The sequence below is a fragment of the Xiphophorus hellerii genome, chromosome 3, assembly GCF_003331165.1.
Source record: "Xiphophorus hellerii strain 12219 chromosome 3, Xiphophorus_hellerii-4.1, whole genome shotgun sequence".
Lineage (NCBI taxonomy): Eukaryota > Metazoa > Chordata > Actinopteri > Cyprinodontiformes > Poeciliidae > Xiphophorus > Xiphophorus hellerii.
Genome location: NC_045674.1, coordinates 18,115,927 through 18,136,065, shown reverse-complemented (window position 1 = coordinate 18,136,065; position 20,139 = coordinate 18,115,927). Strand labels below are relative to the sequence as shown.

General features: G+C 39.0%; 3 protein-coding genes across 4 annotated transcripts; all 3 read left to right on the top strand.

Annotated features, from left to right (window-relative positions):
- Positions 1-4,663: 4,663 nt before the first annotated feature.
- On the top strand, positions 4,664-8,250 carry hoxa13b (homeobox A13b). Of its 2 annotated transcripts, none has more exons than XM_032554909.1 (2): positions 4,664-5,407; positions 5,569-8,250. In XM_032554909.1, the coding sequence occupies exons 1-2, from the start codon at positions 4,777-4,779 to the stop codon at positions 5,808-5,810; spliced, it is 873 nt and encodes a 290-aa protein (XP_032410800.1). In that variant the 5' UTR covers positions 4,664-4,776; the 3' UTR covers positions 5,811-8,250. The 2 variants fall into 2 exon arrangements, with proteins under 2 accessions (XP_032410800.1, XP_032410808.1); XM_032554917.1 differs by having other exon boundaries at positions 4,667-5,395.
- A 2,521-nt stretch (positions 8,251-10,771) lies between these two features.
- hoxa11b (homeobox A11b) lies at positions 10,772-12,805 on the top strand. Its single transcript, XM_032555840.1, has 2 exons — positions 10,772-11,793; positions 12,561-12,805. The coding sequence occupies exons 1-2, from the start codon at positions 11,067-11,069 to the stop codon at positions 12,791-12,793; spliced, it is 960 nt and encodes a 319-aa protein (XP_032411731.1). The 5' UTR covers positions 10,772-11,066; the 3' UTR covers positions 12,794-12,805.
- Positions 12,806-16,516: 3,711 nt separating this feature from the next.
- On the top strand, positions 16,517-20,139 carry hoxa10b (homeobox A10b). Its single transcript, XM_032554426.1, has 2 exons — positions 16,517-17,534; positions 19,544-20,139. The coding sequence occupies exons 1-2, from the start codon at positions 16,760-16,762 to the stop codon at positions 19,816-19,818; spliced, it is 1,050 nt and encodes a 349-aa protein (XP_032410317.1). The 5' UTR covers positions 16,517-16,759; the 3' UTR covers positions 19,819-20,139.

The window sequence follows — 20,139 nt, the reverse complement described above, 5'->3', positions numbered from 1 at the left end:
CTGCCGAAAGCAGCAAGATCCTGGGGGCGCATCAGTGTATTAAAACACAAACCTCTTTGCATCTTGAAGAAATTTTCTGTTACTTATTAACAAATCCAGGAATGAGAGGCATGCTAGTGTGGTGTGCTCACTGTAATTAAATATAGCTGTATGTGTTACTTACCAGATGACACCACCTGATGACCTGATGCTAGATTAAAGGGCTTTTTAGGTGTGTGTGTCTGTGTGTTTCTTTTTTAAGGAGTTACTACTTTCTTGTCAGACTTCATCACAGAAAATTGTGCAGTGTAGATAATAAAGAGAATAAGTACAAGTAATTAGAAAAAAATTTAAATTCAACTTTTACGTAGTGCATTTGTCTGGAATAAAAATACTAAAAAGAACATGTGATGAAACCTGGAGTGAATTATTTTACAGTGATTAAAGCCATCCAAAATAACTACGATCACATCGACATATTTTAGCTTCTTATGTTTGTGACATATTTTTTTGTTTGTTTGTTTTTTGTTGTTCCAGAATAATGTTATTTTTGGGGGGGTTGAAGGGGTGGAGTGTGTGTTTGGACAGGCTCGTCGAGGAAGTCATTTATTCAAGAACCGCCTCTGGAGTCCAGATTACAAAGTTTCACTGTAGAGTTGGAAAACTGGGGCAATTTCTATTTCTCCATTAATCAATTTGCAGCTGCACTGTGACTCAAATGTGGCTCTAGCGCAGACAAAAAGCAGCAGCCAATGTTGAACTAGCAACATTAAAACATATCCATTCTGCTAAGATTACAGTTATATATAAAATCAGAATCAAGTATGAATTTCAAGTTTAAACAAATTTTGCACTAATTAAATTTCTATTCAAAAGGTTTTAAAACAAATGTTAAAGTAGACTAATTTCTGACGAACGTAACAACAAATTTGGAGTTTTGCTATTCTCTGTGAAGAGTCGAGCTCCTTTGAGGTCCCCTCATGGTCTCGGAGCCCAAAACAACACTTTTGCATGTGTTTTGTGCAATCTGTAGTTCTGAAGTCCCAAAACGCGCCAGTTAGGTTATAAATTTACACCATGAATTTAGCCTTTCTCACGAAACTAGACTGTCAAAAGCTCCATTAAATATTTTTTTTTCTTCCAGTCTCATCTATTTATATTTTTATTCATAATCATATACGGGTCTTTTTGTGCAGACAAATCTGCACATTTTCATTTGAACGTTTCGGTTGGCCTGGATATACATAACAGCTTCTAAAATAAATAAAGAAAGAACTAGAGGAATTGGGACTTAAATTAAGTGGGTCAATTCAGAGCCAGCCCAAGGCACTTGAGAACTAAGCTCCAGCTTATAACCCCAAAAAGATGACTCAAAAAAGATGACTCAAAAAAGATGACTCAAAAAAGATGACTCAAAAGTGCTTAACACATAATATCTTTTAAAAAGCTTAATTTGTACTTATACTGGCCTTTTGATAAGTCTGCTTTTGAGCTGGTTTCGAATGTTTATAGTCTATTTAAAATAGTTTTTAAATAATATTTAAAACTATTTAAATATCCATAAATGTTGAATACTTTTAAATCCAACATACATGTTGGATATAAACATAAGTCACAGTCATACGGAGAAAAATATTTATGGGAGATTTATATAAACATTCGCAATTTTTTTCCACGCCAATTTAACACTGTCTGCTTTTTGCGTCTCCGTCGAAGTCACGTTTTACACTCACTGTTACTAATGATTAATAAGCTGCAGTTTTCGGTGGTTGTTCGAACGCGCAACCAATTAAATACCAAATCAGATAGGTCAGAAACTAGAGATTTATTCGATTTAAATTTATGCTGCTAAAACATGAAACCAGGGGTGTTCATTTTAATTCTCTTCTTAGGATCCCGTTCAGCGGGCCAGATGCAGATCAATTCATTTTCCTTCCTTTTTTATGTTCTGAACGACCGTTTTCGTTCAGAACACCGCAAACATTTTATGCATGCAAAAACTACATTTTAAAACTGTGAATAAATTACTTTATCTTTTAATCAGTTTAAGTGGCAGCTCAAATAACAGTTTTCAGTAGCTGCTTCGTTCATTTTTAGCTGAATATATAATATATATATATATATATATATATATATATATATATATATATATATATATATATATATATATATATATATATATATATATAGTATATATATATATATATATATATATATATATATATATATATATATATATATATATATATATATATATATATATATATATATATAATATATATATATATATATTTATTTATTTATGAACGTGGACCCAGCACTATTCCTCGACTGCTTTTCAAGCTTAGATATATATATTAAAAAAAACAAGAAGAAAAAAAACGTGCGACTTTCTTTTTTTATTCCAAAATGAAGCGTTTAGGTTGTTAAATAAAAAGAAGCAGGTTCAGGGCCATTATCGCAGTGCAATCGAAATCAGACATAAACCGATAAAGAAAAGAGTATTTAAAAAGTTTCGCCTCTTTCGCCCCTCATTCCCTGAAATGTGGGCTACGCCTTCCGGCCTACAAGCTATGAACTTGAGCCATAAAGATTTACAGCCTCAAAAGGTGGGAAAACTCCATTAAAATAAAAAATGGGTGCTCACATTTATTTGGTTCTGCGTTCCCCTGCTTGTGTGCTCTGGGGAGAAAATTAACTTTGAAGGGACAAAGTTAATTTGTCCCTTCAAATTAACAGAGCAAAGATCTCTGTCAGATCTTTGCTTCACTTCTCCTGATATTCATTTATCCTCCTTCTCCCCCCCTCCCGACTATGTTAACTTTGCAGATTCACCCCCAAATGAAGAAAAGACAGGAGTCACTGGCTTTATTTTAGTGTCGATCTGAGTCACTTCTTTTCACTTGCGCGTTTTCACGACTCACTCCTAAATCTGTGTTGAAAAAAAAAAAAAGAATAGGGGCTGCATTAAAAGGAGCCTAACCTGTTGCTCTAATCGCCTCCTCGGTCCTTCCTGACTGGTCTGCAACTTTCAACTTGACCTTGGCCTCCGGTCGCGTCTCTGACTTGCAGGGGGGGGGGGGAGGGCGACCATTTGTGTAATGTCTTGCATACACTCTTCCTAATCCCAGAGCCACAATAGCGGATAGTATTATTATATTTAAAGAAGTATTTTATTGACGTATAAAATCTCCCAGGCTCTGCCCCCCCCCGCCGCCGCCCCCTCTGAATAATGTAATTAAAGAAACACAAAAATTGGCCAGAGAAGCTGTAACCAGAGGAGACTGTAAGATCCCACACAGGAAAAACGCCTTTGGGGATATTTAGAAGACCGAACCCATATAACTGAGAAACAGCACATCGTATAAACAGTTCTCTGGAGGTTTTTTGTTTAGCTATTTAGTGGATGTCGAGCATTTTATTATTATTATTATTATTATGAGATTTTGCAAGTCCAGCAAATCCTGTCAGGTTATATCTATTTTTCCGTCAGATGACAGTTTGTTAATGTGCTTAAATCTGGGACAAATGTCCATGACCCTTTTGAAGAATACACTAAAAATATGGATGAAATTTTGATGCAAAAATTTGGCCATAATTAAGTGGATAAGTTAAGTGTGAAACTGATATTTTACTCTTTTTTTTTAATGTACGTAACTGTTCTCGTTTTTCATATATTTTCATGTACAGTAGATTTTGTTTTGTGTGTGTTTGTGGAATAAAGATGACAAAGCCATACCAGCAAAGTAAATGTTTGCATTTAAAAGATTGTTTAAGTTATTTATATATGTAAAAAAAAAAAGACAAAAACAAGCCCACATTTTTTCTTCTGTTTAGATCGTGTGAAACAGTGTGGCTGTATATCTATTTAAAGCTGCATTCAACCTATCACTGCTGCACCCAAACAAATTACACATTTCCTTCTGTGAAAGTTGTCTGCAAACTAAAATTGCGTGTTTGGTGGTCAAACTGGAAACGTGCCGATATACGCCTAGAGCATCGCACTATTTTTTTTATTTGTATTTTTATTTTTGCTACAAAACCGTATTTAAAATTGATTTAAGACCGTTGCTTTTGATGTAAGGCACGAGCAAATGGTCGATAGCACCAAACAACTAAACCCATGATATCACATCTTGATGGTTCGCTCCTTAAAACAAGAAGATGCCAAACTGCTCATATCAGTGCGCACCGATTCCACCGAGCACCACACATCTGTGCGCAACACCAAAAATGGAACGAGTTTGATTTAACGCTTCATTTTTATTGTATGTATATATATTTTTTTATATCTGTCTTAAAAATCGACTTTAAACCTAATATATACAGTGATGTTCAACGAAACCAAAATCAGTTAAACACATGGCATATTTGGTGTTTGAAATTTGAAAAAAGAAAGAAAAAAACCCCGAAAAACATAATTTTCGCTCTTGGCACACAAAAAATAAACTGAATCTCAGTCAATAATCATTTATGTGATTAAATAGCAAACAAATTAAAACCTGTCGATCGGCATGAGATTTCAAAATCAATTTCAGATCCTAATAAATAAAAAACATTGTGTCTTGGCATACAGATTGAAGAAGTCAGTGTCTGTAGAGCCCTATCGGCATTATCAGATGTCGAGACGTTTATCATCTCCTTTGCATATCACGTGTTTGGCCTTGGCCAATAACCTCCCGATCTCGGAGCACTCTGGTGTGCTGGTATCGTTACTCAGCCCTGGGTCCCTGTCTCGGCTCAGTCGAGGGGATTTATGAAAAAGAGCTGCTCCTCTCCTCCCATGTAGGACATGCTATGACCGCCTCATTACTCCTCGGCTCGCCCTGGATCGACCCGGTCATGTTCCTTTACGACGGCGGCTCGCAAGAGGAGAGAAGCAAGAACATGGAGGGCTTCACAGGTGGGAACTTCGCAGCAAACCAGTGCAGGAATCTGTTGGCGCATCCAACCTCGCTGGCTCCCAGCACCACCTACGCTGCAAGCGATGTGCCAGTCTCTGGGGTGGGGGAGCCTGGCAAGCAGTGCAGCCCCTGCTCTGCCACTCAGAGCTCGCCCAACGCTTCTCTGCCCTACGGATACTTTGGCAGCGGGTACTACCCGTGCAGGGTGTCACACGGCGGCGTCAAGGCGTGCGCGCAGCCCTCCGGTTACGGAGAGAAATACGCGGACTCTTCAGTCTCCGGTGAGGCGAAGGAGTTTGCGTTCTACCAGGGATATTCCTCCAGCCCCTACCAGACCAGCTACCTGGATGTGCCGGTGGTACCTGCGCTGAGTGCGCCACCCGAGCCAAGAGAGTCTCTGCTGCCCATGGAGCCCTATCAGCCCTGGGCCATCACTAACGGGTGGAGTGGTCAGGTTTACTGCACCAAGGAGCAATCGCAGGCAAATTCTCTGTGGAAATCCTCATTACAAGGTATATTACTAGGTAAAGATTCAGTTCAAATCAATTGCATGGGTTGATGCAAAAATTTTATTTTCAAGCAAAAAACAAAAACAAACAAACAAAAAGACATTTGTTAGTTTTACATTTAATTCTGCAGTCGTATGTTTTCTGAAGTATAATGCTGCATTTCTTTTCACCCACAGACTCCTTATCTGGTGGTATGGACAGCTCGGTCCGTCGTGGGCGAAAGAAACGCGTGCCATACACTAAGGTGCAACTCAAAGAACTGGAGAGGGAGTACGCCACCAACAAATTCATCACCAAGGACAAAAGGAGACGGATATCCGCGCAGACGAACCTGACAGAGAGACAAGTGACGATCTGGTTCCAGAACAGGCGGGTAAAGGAGAAAAAAGTTGTCAATAAGTTCAAGAGCTCTAGTTAGCTCTGGAGACATTCCCAAGACGTGAAAGGCGGACATGGGCGCACTTTCAGCAGTGGAAGAAAAAAAAGAGAGAGAAAAAGATAGAAAACTCTGCTATAATTTATTCCATTTATGAACTGTTACACACTGTCGCCGGAACGGCTCTGGTTTGAACTATAACGTTTCCTTCCTCGTTTTAATTGGAACCAGTCCGTGGGGCCTGTTGGCAGAAGGTCGGAAGAGATCTAGAGTTTGAGGCGATTTTGCGGGACGTTTCAGTAGTCACCATCCTGACGAGCATTCTGACAAATATTCTGCATTGAGATGGGTGAGCCACCAGCAAATCGTGCGCATTTTCCTTTTAAAAAGAAAATATAAGGCTGAAGCGCACGAATGAAAACAACAAACAAACAAACAAAAAAAAAAACAACTTTTGGTTTCAGACTGTGGTAAAGAGTAACAAAAGCAGGTTATTATCATGAAATTATTAAAACACATTTGTAGTATTTGTATCCGAATATTTAGCTCCATCCCCAATTTGAGAAAAGAATTTTCCTATAAAATCAGCTTTCGTCACATCTTTCATTCTCAGCGGGTTACCTATGAAACTTTACCAAGCGTTTCATTAGGATTTCCAATGTTTCAATCACAGGCGCCTTCGGAACCTTTTCAGAGGGGTGGCCAGATGGTCTCCGCTGATAAACTTGGCCTGGGACTCTGAAACCAAAAGCTTCAACTGAATATTATTTTTATTGTGCAATCGTTAGAAATCGGGGAGTGGGAAGGGGGCAAGGGGGTAATAATCAAAGATGGCACACAATGAAACACCAGAACGGACATAAAAAATAAATTATTTATAAGAATAAACAAATAAAAATATGTTTTGCTTTTTCTCTCTTGTGCGGAATTCATTTTCAAATAATGGGGGGGTTACCCGCAGACATGTAAAGAAGGCCTCCGGCACCTTTGCCTCCACTCCTTGGTGGCGCCACTGATTTTAAGAGTTTGTCAGTTTGCCTGAAAAAGGCATGTAAAGGCATGAAAAAGGCTTTTTTCCCTATTGCTCTCGCATTTACATTTTGTCCTCCTGCTTACTTTTCAAGAAGAAGAAAAAAAACCTCTACATGAATGGATGAACTACAACAAAACATGTGTAAATATTTTATGCGCAGCCGAGTCAGTTTCCTGTTTCTTATTCATAAACCAACGGGTTTTTTTTGTTTTTTTTTGACAATATATGTTTGACAGACACTATAAGTGCACTGCTGTCGCAGGAGTTTCATTTATCTTTCTGTTTCATGAGAAAATTCGAATAAAGTGATTGACTGCGGTTTCAATTGAAAATATGATTTATATTGCCTAGTATGACGATGGACGTGTTAACAGGCCAACAGTTTGATTCAGGTCCCAGTATTTATCACAGAGACTTTATGTCGCCATCTAGCGGCGAATCTTTGTCAGCGCAGTTTTCCTGCCTACGGGCTGCGGTTCTAGAATCTGTAGCTGTTTTTGTTGGGCGCTCCTCAATTTGCCACTTCTTACTCCACTTAAGGTCTTTCCTATAATGGGGAGGTTTCGCAAGTTGGTTTACTGCATTGAAATGTAGTTACGTGACCTCAATAAATAATATATATCAGCAATAAGTTGCTGGGATTTATTGTGGTTTGACCAGGGTTTACAATGTAACACTTAAGCGTCGACCATTTTACACGACTCTTACAACATAACCAAACATCAAAGGTACGAATATACAAATGACGAAATGACATTGCAACACCTGAACTACAGTCATATTGAATAAATTGCAATATTATTGGAAAGTTCATTTTTTTCAGTGACTCGATTCGCTAAGTGGAACACATTACAGCAATTACACACAGACTAAGTTAGACTTGGTTATCGTCTATGACGATTTTCTTCTTACGGTTAATAAAACACAACATTTAAGATTAGAAGATTACATTAGACTGATACAAATATATTTTATTCATAAATGTGGGCTTTATGGAAGGCATGCTTGAGGGTTGTTATTTTTAAAAATGTAGGCTACTTGCAATCTGACAAACGTCGTCGGAACATATTCAAAAAAATTACAAATACATTCATATATCCTATAATTGAGATTTTTTTTTTAGCACTATGATTCAACACACTATAACCAGCCATGAGTGACACACGAAGGTTTGGAACATGGGTGTGAAACGATTGTTTTACAAGCTACATAATGGAAGCAGAAAGAAAATGGCAACATGCAAGCATGAACTCTAAATAAAATCTGTAAAGAGAGAAATTGATTGAGTCACTCATGTTATTTTTGGAGATTACATTGACATTTTTTCTTCAGTGGCAACAGTATTACTAAGATTTATTTTATTCTGCTGCTTAACCAACTGTATGTGTATTCTAACATATATTTAGGCTAAGAAAACCGCCATTAAGAAATAAAATGAACAAAACTCTGTCACAACCATTCATTCTTCGGGTATAGTGAAAATAAAAGAAATCTTAGATTAAATGTGGCTCATCTCAGTTTATATAAAAACATGTTTGATAAGGGCACATTGCCGTTCATCTAAACTCAGAAGAATGGCCTTGGACAGTGACACGGATCGCTTTTATCACAGTGTGGCGCTCAATTATAAACACACTGGCAGGGTGTTTTATATTCGTCCTTCTTATCAGAAAACCTCGACATAAATACTACATCTTAACTGCTTTCACTTAAATCTTGATGTGACAACGTTCCTCTTTGACCTTGCTGCTACGTTATTGTTTTGTGTCATTGCTCCCCCTACTGGCAAATCAGGTAATTGAATCTCATACCCAAACATGTAGGCCTTAGCTCTCCAAGCACTGGACGCCCATGAACATGCTTTTATGGCCATTTCAGGTTGGTCAGTAGCTCTCTCGATGTAGCCCAGAAAAACATTCTGAAATCTGACTTTTTAAGCTGTACACACATTGTTCAAATTAGGCCTCAATACAGATGTCGAAAGAAAGACTTGAACAGCCCATTTGACCACCCCCTTAACTAAGTTTAATGATCGGTAAATGCCATTAACTTTAATAGAAACTTCATCTTTTCTATGTCTGTCCAACGTCTTGAGCCTTAAAACCAGAATTGATCATTATTAGGATACAGCAGCAACAGAAACGTGTCTAAAGATAAGAACCAGTAAAATGCTTCAATGTAACTTTTTTTTTTGGTTTCCTCCTATAGGAGAAACAGGACACATTTTTATACCATTCTGTAACCAAGACATTTCTTAATGTTTTGCGTTTTTTGTTGGTGATTCTGAGAGGACCAAAAGGCTGATCTCTTCAAAATACAAAAAAGCGTTCTGAAAATTAGTCACACTGTTTAGAGAAAAGTGGGGTTTATTTATTTATTTATTTATTTTTTACTTATACAGTGCTCGGGAATAAATCACATCTTCAGTATTTTTCAGCTCGTTTCCCTGCGTTTTTCTTCTTTGCAACACCTCCCATTCAGCTTTTGTTTCCCTTCACTAGTTTCTATAAAATTATACAACCAATTAGTCTCTAAGATTTTAAACAATGTGGTTAGAGCATAACAAAAAGGCGATAGTTGACTAAATAAAAACGAAGTAATCTAAAACTAAAAAGATTTCAGCCTGTACTTAATTTAATTTAATTTAATTTAATTTAATTTAATTTAATTTAATTTAATTTAATTTAATTTAATTTAATTTAATTTAATTTAATTTAATTTTCAATTATTTACTTAGCAATGGGCTTGGTTGCCCATAAAGTGCATTTTATTTGTTTTGAAATATTTCTGACAAGAACACTTGCCATTTACTTCTCAAGTGGGTCTTCGCAAAGGAGGCGCACAACTTTTCGGAAGGTTAGACGGAAATAAAGCGATGACTAGTAAACCAGCAAACTGTCTTGAAATCTAATTTCAGCGGCCCCCGAACAGCAAGTCGGAGCTTTGGTACTGTTTTTGTCCCCTTTATCCTTATTTTAATAATCACACTGGGTTAGTAAGAAGGCATGATTTTGCTCTTTTTTCATTTAGCACGCATATTTGACTTAATGTAGTTAAATATAACTAACTAACTAAATAAATACATACATAAATAAATAAATGTGGCTTTGTGCCTTTACTTTACTACCATAAATTTTCTATCTCATAACTTTAAGGGAATCAGAGCTTTTCTTTCTTTTTTTTTTAAAGTTTTACCCATAAATGTCAAGATATTGTAAATTACAATAATGAATGCTTAGCAGCACACCAAAAATGAAGTTATGCTATTTTTTTCCTATACAGATCTGACAGACATCTGTGCTCAAAAAGTGACCCTGCACGCGCAAAGAGACCAGTGTGACGCATGCGCCTATTACGGCTCTGCGTGTGATGACAAATAAAAATGGATTTGTTTGAGGCAAATAGGCCGTGTCCAAGGGTTTATATCGGGGCGTTGCAAACAGAGAGAGCGTGGCAGCCTCCTCTCTGGTTATTCATAGCTCATGACCGTCTGCATTGAACATGAAGCTCAAGTTTTGTCGTGACCGTGTAAATAATCCTCGTGCAGTTTTTCCAGACGTTCACATAAGAAATGAAAATAAAACACTTTCTATTAGAGGTGAAACTTTTCCCGCAGAAAGCTCCAGATATAGTTCAATTTGCAGGTGAATAAAAAAGGATACACACTGACAGCGGTTGTTGCGTGAAGTTTGTCACGCAGTTTTGGGTGTTCTTAAAGAACTGTTGCTGCAAGCAACAAAGTGGATATAAACTTGTCATTACGATCCACTGCCATTTTCCCCATTAGAACATGCAGCCTAATTCCGGTTACTCTTCACAGCTTGATTGGTCTATAAATAGGCGGAGGCGCTATCCACTCTGTCCTTTCCAGATATATTTTACGCATGAGCGACTCGCATTAGTCACATCTTCGCCGTGATGCTCCGATTTAAAAGAGACGCCGGGGGTGAAGGTGAGGGTGAAGGTAAGGGCAGGGGTTTTGAACAAAAACGTCAAAAGTGGGCGATGCAACAGCTTGTTGTGCAGCTGCCCATTTGTCGTGATTACGTGGAAATCAAGACAGAAGCAACCCTGACAGGAGATCCGCATGCGAACTCACAAGACAAGTCAAATATGCTCCAAAAACTCTCGGCGTTTTCCCGTTTCTATATGCGAAGGCCGGCTTTCGCAGCTGAAAAACTATTTGACTCATATAGCCAACACACGTCGAGACGTAGGCTATTTGTCATATTGTGCCAGTGGTCACATGGCTTTGGCCCTCAGGAATGGATGGAGATGGATCCCCCACGTCAGCTTGTACGTCTAAGGCTTTCTGCTCCAGCAGTCTGTCTCAAAGTGACTGGAGCGCAGAGTCGCGCAGGAACAATGCGAGGATTATTACCATAGAACGACCCCAGCAGCAGAATATGGATTTTGATGAACGGATGCCTGGTTCCAGTATGTATCTACCAAGCTGCACCTATTACGTCTCCGGAGCGGACTTCTCGGGTCTCCCTCACTATTTAACCCAGAACCAGTCCTCCTGCCCCGTCACTTACTCGTACCAGTCCTCAGCGCTCACACAGGTTCCGTCAGTGAGAGACGTGGCTTTCAGAGACTATGGCATTGATGCTTCCAGTAAATGGCACCACAGCAGGGGGAGTCTCTCGCACTGCTACGCCGAGGACGTCGCGCACAGGGACGGCTGGGCACCCCCCACCTCCAGGGGGCCAGAGATCCTGGTGAAAGGCGGCCACTCCGGCCCCTCGAACCCGACCCCGGGATTCTGCGGTAACGTCGGCAGGAACGGCGTCTTGCCGCAGGCGTTCGATCAGTTCTTTGACACGGCGTACGGGAGCGGGGCGGGCGGCGCCGCTCCGGCTGCAGCGGACTCAGACAGAGGCGGCAAAACGAGCCCGGCTCAGGCTCACCCCGGGTCGGACACGGCGGAGAGCTGCAGCCCAGAGTCACCATCCGGCCACAGCGAGGAGAAGCAGAGCAAGAGCAGCAGCAGTGAGTGAGGAGGACGAAGAAGAAGAAGAAGAAAAAAAATCTAACTGTGCTGCATGCTCTTAAAGCTTTTTATATGCAGTTTTATAAGCACGCAAGGTTTATGGAGGTCTCGGTAACAAAACTATGTTATAAACTACAATATCACGTGCTTGGAATTAAAATCGCCCGAGAAGACATTGGCGTAAAGTTTGATTTAAAATTTTGAGAAAGATTTCTACTCTTTTCCGCGAAACATGCGCCTTTTACAGCTCATTTCCCTGTAAAAACGTCTATTTTATTGTTTTGTGTAACTGAAAGTCAATGCGATGTCATGTAAAAAAGCCGCCATATAACATTTGCTATGGGTGGCCGGGGAATAAATAATCTTAACTGAGCTGAAATAAATTTGGTAAATTGCTTTTCTGATAGCCTGAATTGCAACAGCTTCATGACTAAAAGGTGCGATCTCTTTGTTTATGGTGTCCATAATCAATTTTTAAGTTGAATTAATGATTTTTTTAAGAGTAAGTTTGCCGTATTCAGTATGATTTCAGAACTCCCGATGTGCCTAAGATGCTTGACTCTCAGGTGCAATCTTTATTTACGCATGTTGCTCCTGCGGGCCTGAGAACAGGAGGGGACACTTGAACTCCAAAACTCATGTACTGCAGGATCACCATGCCCGGCGGTCATGTCGAAAGAAGCAGCCCGATAATTCCACATTGTTGCCATGGGGCGAATCAGTGGTTTTGACTATTATTTATTTATTTTTTGTCGATGTGTTCTAGGTGGCCAGAGGACGCGCAAAAAGAGGTGCCCGTACACAAAGTACCAGATCAGGGAGCTGGAGAGGGAGTTCTTCTTCAGCGTTTACATCAACAAGGAGAAGCGACTGCAGCTCTCCCGGATGCTTAATCTGACGGACCGCCAGGTTAAAATCTGGTTTCAGAACAGGAGGATGAAAGAGAAGAAACTGAACAGAGACCGTTTACAGTACTACAGCACAAACCCTCTGCTCTGAAAAAGTCCCAAACAAAAACAAAACAAAGACTGCTGCCGAGCGCCCTCACATCAAATCAGGACAAAGGACTTGTTTATATCTTTATTATTTTGAAAATCTAAAATCTTTAAATAATCCGGAGCTCTGTACTATTATTATTATTATTATTATTATTATTATTATTATTATTATTATTATTATTATTATTATTATTATTATTATTATTATTATTATTAAGGTTATAGGCACACAAAAATGAAACCAAATTACTGTAATTTTCTAAAAAATAAAAAACTTTTTTTACCCCATAGAAATAAGACTACAAATATTTCGCAATGTCTCAATTATTTTATTTTATTTTATTTTATTTTATTTTATTTTTCACATTCCCCTTCACGGAAATCAAGCGCGCACTGTCGGGTTCTTCAAACAAAACTTTGGCCGTCATGGTTCACCCTCCCCGCCCTCCGCCTGTCGTAACCAGAAACCATTTTATATGCTTTGGAGTCATAACAGTCCTCATTATGATAAAGTTGATAGTGGTCATTCGACGGATTTTTTCTTCTTCTTCTGTTTTTCTTTTCTTTTTTCTTTTCTTTTTTATCTAAATGTGTTTAAATGTCCTTAAATTCTGAGCCATAAACGTGGGTTATTTTTTCAGCTTCCTGCAAAAGGGCAAACAACTGATGAATTAGGTCAATGTCTCCAACTGAAACATAATCTGATCTGTTTTTATGCCCCAGCTCACAGCTTGTGGATGGTATCACGGTCTGGTGTTATTTGATAGTGAAAGGAGTCGCTGCAATTATTACTTGATACCTGTTAAAAAGACTCCCTTGATTTGCTGGGGGCGGAAGAGGAAAAGCTTATGTTTGATATAACATGCTTGTTAGGACCACTCTGATTCGGATACGTGCGCACATGTTGTTTTTAATATGCTCACAATGAGCGGTGCTGGAGCACAATATGTGGCTAAAATAGTGTAATTTAGATGGGAGAAGACGAGATTTTTCCTCTTTCGGAAATATTGACAAAAGTTAATCAAAATTACATTGATTTATCCATCATTACCAATATTTGCCTCCACCAACTTTGGATGTGGAGCACGACGGCCTTTTTAAACTTCATCAGGGAGACGACCACGTGTTTGACAACAACGAAAGCTTCGTATAGACCACCAGTCTCCTAAAAACAACTTGAATAAGGTAGTAAAGGTCCTGAATGAATGTGTCTTTACACCGTACATACATCATACTAGGAACAGAAAGAGCGGTAAATAAATTAATACCACTGCCATGATTTTTTTTTTTAAAGTTTTGTTTAGTTTGTCTACAATCTTATAATTCTAGGAACATTAATAAATAAAGAAACAAATGAATTAATTTCAGTCCAGATGTGTAAAACGTGGGTCTATGCAGACAGCTGTATTTCCACCACCGGACCCCTGAAAACAACCCGAATGGCCTGTCATAAGCTAATAAGGGTCCTGGATGAGGGCTTCACCTACACCGAGCATCCTGTTGGGCTCCCAGGAATTCCGCTTTGATTGCTGCACATCCTCCCAGTTGCTCCAGTAACTTGGCCATAAAAGGGCGGATTCGTCTGGACCATTTGGAGTGCAGTGCCATAAAACGTCTGAGACCAAGGTTATTAACTAGGACTTTACAGGAGGAGGCTGAAAAAGCATTGAAACGTGTGTTAGCGGACCTTCCCTGAGTCATTTGTTGCAGCATCTCACCACCTATGGTGGGAATACTCATGCTACGCTTTTGTTGTTGTTGTTGTGAGTCGAGACCGCCTCTTACCACTGGGGGGCGCGCCTCAGATCAATGTCATTGCCGTGAATTGAGATTTCATATGTAAGAAGTTGGGACTGCAGCGCTCAGATGCCTGTAGAATATGTTGCCACCAAAGGATTTAATGAAGGTAGGCCAAGGAATATTATCATGTGCTTGTTTTTACGACACGATGACTTTGCTAGGTGATTTAAGAGAGAGCCATCCCAGAACATGTCCATGTGAGAGTCACAAATCTGAAGGCGCTGTGTTTCATGTAATAGTATGATTTAATGGAGGCATTGCAGGAATACAACCAACAGATATTTTCTAACGGAAACATTTATTTTTGAACAGCATACATAATGTTAAGGCATGTTTAGTTCTGGTCATAAATAACATTTGTATGAGGAACTTGTTTTCTATTTCAAATGCAGAATTTATATATATATATATATATATATATGTATATATATATATATATATATATATATATATATATATATATATATATATATATATATATATATATATATATATATATATATATATAATAATAATAATAATTATTATTATTATTATTATTATTATTATTTATTTACTTATTTTTTGACACTTCTTGGTCACTTTGAAGCCGTTCCGTGCGCGTGCATTCAGACACCAAGGTGGCACTTTTGTGCCCCTTTGCAAAAAAAAATTAAAAATTAAAAAAATAGACCTTTGCCTATAACAGTATGTTTTATGAGAGAGGTGATTCAATGATAATAAAAAGAGCATACTGAAACATGACAGGAAATAATCCGCCGGGGGTTAATGGATATTTTCTTCTTCGCTGTTTGACTGGAGCAGGTCTGACGCCATATAAAACCGGGGGCTCTTATTTCTAGACTTTACGGCTCCAGACTTTAAGGGGGGAGATAGACGTGACCGCGGTGGAGTATTTCAGGGCAAAGCCCATCTTCAGAAACGTTTCCAGGAGGTGTTTTTTTTTTTTTTTTTTGCTTTGGTTGTTTTCTTTAACTTAAACGATCCAGGAAAACGGTCAATGTTTACTGGCTGTATGTGCAACAGCCGAAGTGAGCATCATGTGAACTGATCCATGACAGATACTTAAAGTGGAATTATGCTAAAAAAAAACAAACAAACAATAAAACATTTTGAACAGGAGAATCATAAAAATCAATGTGGAATACAAAAATGAAGATTTTATTCTACTTAATGTAACTTAATTTTCTTATTTAATTAATAATTCATTTTCCTAAGAAGAAACCTTTGTAACCTTTCTGTACAAAACAAATGAATAAATATTGAAATACATAAATGAGATACATAGATAGATAGATAGATAGATAGATAGATAGATAGATAGATAGATAGATAGATAGATAGATAGATAGATAGATAGATAGATAGATAGATAGATAGATAGATAGATAGATAGATAGATAGATAGATAGATAGATAGACTATCAAGTAGTTCATTCATACAACAAGCTGACTCCCTTGCAGCCTCGCCTGTATTAGATCTGCAATAAATAAATGTCCCTCCAGAGTATTATTCAGCTCTGGCGGTTATACATCCAGTGTGTAGTAAAAGTTGTGGGCTATTGACACCATCATGGCATTTGCACCCACAATGTTATAGTTAAACTTTATACCACAACTGGCTTTGCTTTGGTATGTGCAGCAGTGCGACCGGGTGAAACACAATGCAGGCCCAGATGCTGGAAGTTTTAACAGTGAAGTCCAACAATGATGTTCAGAGCTGTAGAAAGGTGGAGAGTTCTTCCTCGACTAGAGATTGTTTTGGGTCTTTCACTCTTACTTCCTACAGGCGCCTCTCCAACCCCTCATTTTTACAGTGCTGTAAAAGTGGCTGTAAAACGATGCATTGTGCGCCGTTATTGGGGACAGCTTTCAGCAACTAACTTGTTAACCTCGGGGTTCTGGTTACTTGGAAGGCGTCGCAGTCCTCGGTAATCATTTGCAAATTATCGTGATACTTCTTTCTTTTTTCCCCCCAAAGCTAAAATGCAGCACAGGTATCTTTAAGAGTTTTGTCTTTACTTGGACTAAAACAAAATATACGACACATTAGAGTTGGCTGCTCGGTCTGGGAGGAGTCTGCAGTCGGCTGGTGTTTTAATTGGCTGCAGTCTTCGGTGAGAAGCGTGAGTATCAGTAATTATTCAGCAATGTTTTTGCACAAGAAATGTCAGCCAGAGAGGGCCATCTTCATCCGCCGCCAAATAACAGCGCGACGATGTCATGTTCCAACAACCAGGCTGGGAACTCCTTCTTTGTGGACTCCTTAATAAACGTGAGAAGCGACGGCGCACCGTATTACCAAAGTAACAGTCTGTATTTGCCACCGGCTTCGGAATATTCATATGGGATCTCCAGCGGCTCCTGTTTCCCGGCAGTCGGGAAGCGCAGCGAGCCAACGACCCACAGCGTGATTCCGTCCTCGGTTCCGTATGTTCAGGGGATGGAAACGTGGCTGGAAACGTCCAGGTCCTGCCGAGTGGATCAACCCTGTAGCGGGCAGCATTTGGCTCAGTGTTCATTTTCGCCGAGCATAAAGGAGGAGAGCGCCTGCTGCCTTTACGAGACAGACAAATGTCATAAAGGAGCGTCAGCGGATGACATATCCTATTCTACTGCGTCCTGCCCCGTTACCCCCGGCAACACCGTGCCAGTCCCGGGTTACTTCCGCCTGTCTCAAACCTACACGTCCTCCAGGTTATATCACGATGTTCAGCCAGACATGAATCACTTCAGTCTGCAGCGACCCAGCCGCTTTGAAGGCCAGCCCTCACAGCCGCAGTCCGCCTCTGCGGAGCCGGAGCGCGGGGAGAGCCACGAGGAGGCGCCCGGCTCTGCGCCGTGCGCTCCGGCCAGGGAGGAGGAGGACACCCGCCTTTCCTTGGAGAGCTCGTCTTCCACTGAGCCTGCAGAGACGGAGTGTAAAGACAAGTCCGTAAAAGGTGAAAACTTGAGAAGCTGCTGCAGAATGACGCAAAAAAAAAAAAAAAAAAAGATAAACCGGACCGGACAGGACCGTGTTTTTTTTTTTTGTTTTTTTTTCTTTAAGTGGGCGGTTATTGTTTTACAGCCAATTAAGGTTTCAGATGTATGATAGAGGAGTAGTTTCAGCTTTAGCTGAAACAGGAACTCTCATGTCTGAGTTTGTTTGGGCTGAGACAAATTTGACCATGACTTGGCCAATCACAGCCTAGGATTGGATCTATTGTGCCTGTTTGGCTGTATTTAAAATGGAACCAGGCCTCAGTTAGTTGCCCCTTTGTGTGGCATCATTGCTTTTTCATTTGTTTTTATTGGCACCATCCCTGACCTCAGTAACTGAGCGAGGAAATCATTAATTTAAAACATTACATTCACGAGTAATGAACAGGAAGGTTTGGCTCACGGTGTTCATACCTAATTTATACACTGTAAACACATTTCATTTGTTTTAACAGTAAAATGACTGCATATTCACAACGGCTTTTGTCGTTAAAGGGATGAACAGAACTGCTTACATCATTTTGCTTCATAGAAATATTCTGAGATATCAGCATTTAAATTGTAGTAACACTAAAAGGGATAAACAGGCAGAACTCAATTACATTCAATTTAATTAATTTGTATTGCTTATTTTCACAAGTGATGTAACTGTAAGGCACTTGCAGCACAAAAAATGTAATCTGTAAGTATATGAAGTTAAAACTATTCAATATTATCCAACCATATAATCTCAGATTCATTTACACACACTCCAACTTGATCTTAGACTGCATTGGAGTCAAATTCAGATTTTAATGGTAACTGCTATAAAACTGTCCATAAGGAAGCTCAGACAACTTCAAGGAATCAATGAATTGATCTTGAAATAAAGCAGACTATCTTCTTGACTGAAGTAGAAAAACTTGTACGGATTGTTATTCTTGAATCTATCTGAGCTTAAACATAACATTACTCCCCTGGTAAATGGATTAGATCGCACTGTAACATAAATTATAGCAATAGTTCTGAGTTTTTGTAACAGCATGTCTGGAATTGTCTTTACTTTTATTTTAAACTAACACGATTTTCCCGTTTGTAATCATAGAGTACTGACATCATGTTGTACTTCAGTTTAACCTTAATTTTACTGCTAAATTAAAATAAGAGAGGAACTGTAGTTCAGTGCCGTAACAACAAAAAATCAATCAATGTTTTTGTTGTGTTAACAGTCAAGTTAGTTCATTTGTGCCACTTCTTCTTAGTGCTGAGACAACGTACAGTCTGTCACTTATCTGCACATATATCATTTATTGTAGATTTGCAATAAATTCTGATACAAAAAGCTCTATGTTGTAATCCAAATTACAATAAATATCAACTAAAATTAAAAACAGCAAGTGGTTCATCTTGAAATGAAGCGGGCAACATAAAGCAATAATGTTGATTGATTATTATTCTTTAATTTTAACGCCAGCTAAAGACATTTCTTCCTGTAATAAAAATCATGAATAGGTAATTGATCATTTAGTTTATATGGTAATTTATCAACAGTACATTTTAAAGCTGTTACAGTTAAAACCTTTAACTGATAATTGTGCCGTAGCAGGGACTTTATTTATTGTTATTTTAGCTATAAGAAATGAAGTTGTCTGTCGAAAAAACTTACAATAAATTAAAGACATTTATTAAATTTTGAGAGATGTGTTCCTGGTATAAATGAACGGCTGAACTGGAAACATGTTTGGCTTTAGTCACAGCTGTGTGTAAAATTGCAATGAAAACCAAACAAACAAAATTAGTGTAATAGTTTTGGTTTTAGTTTTTTTTTATTTTTATTTTTTTACTCAAATTCTAGCATTTATGACAATAAATCTCACACGTTCTCAAGCAATTTAGTGTTTATGTTTACTTTTAATTTCCACAACCCACACCTTATCTTTTATGATACTTGTTGCCTAGTAACACTGCGGTCCATTTCCCGCCGTTGCAGGAGATGGCAAAATGGAGAGCACGGCCAACTGGCTGACAGCAAAGAGCGGCAGAAAGAAGCGGTGTCCCTACACCAAGCACCAGACTCTGGAGCTGGAGAAGGAGTTCCTCTTCAACATGTACTTGACACGGGAGCGTCGCCTGGAGATCAGCCGCAGCGTGCACCTCACCGACAGGCAAGTCAAAATCTGGTTCCAGAACCGGAGGATGAAACTGAAAAAGATGAGCCGTGAAAACAGGATCCGGGAGCTCTCCAGCAACTTTGGGTTTTCGTGAGACTTTGATGAGAAACGCCCTTTTCCTGTTCCTCCTTCCTTCCTCCTTCTCCTCCACCCAAACTGTGAGAGTGCCCTTGGAGAAACAGGACCCAACTGCTAACTTATTGATCAGAGCTGTTCTTGTCGTGGATTTGTATTTATACATGGTCACATTTGATCCATCCAGTTGTTCAGGCTTGTACATAATTATGCGCTCAATCTGAGTGATCCATTGGATTTTGCATGCTGGACTGGCCACTGGCTCATGTGTGTTACAGTTACATGTAGGCCTTAATGTGATGACTAAAAAAAAAAAAAAACAAAAAGAAAAAAAAAACAA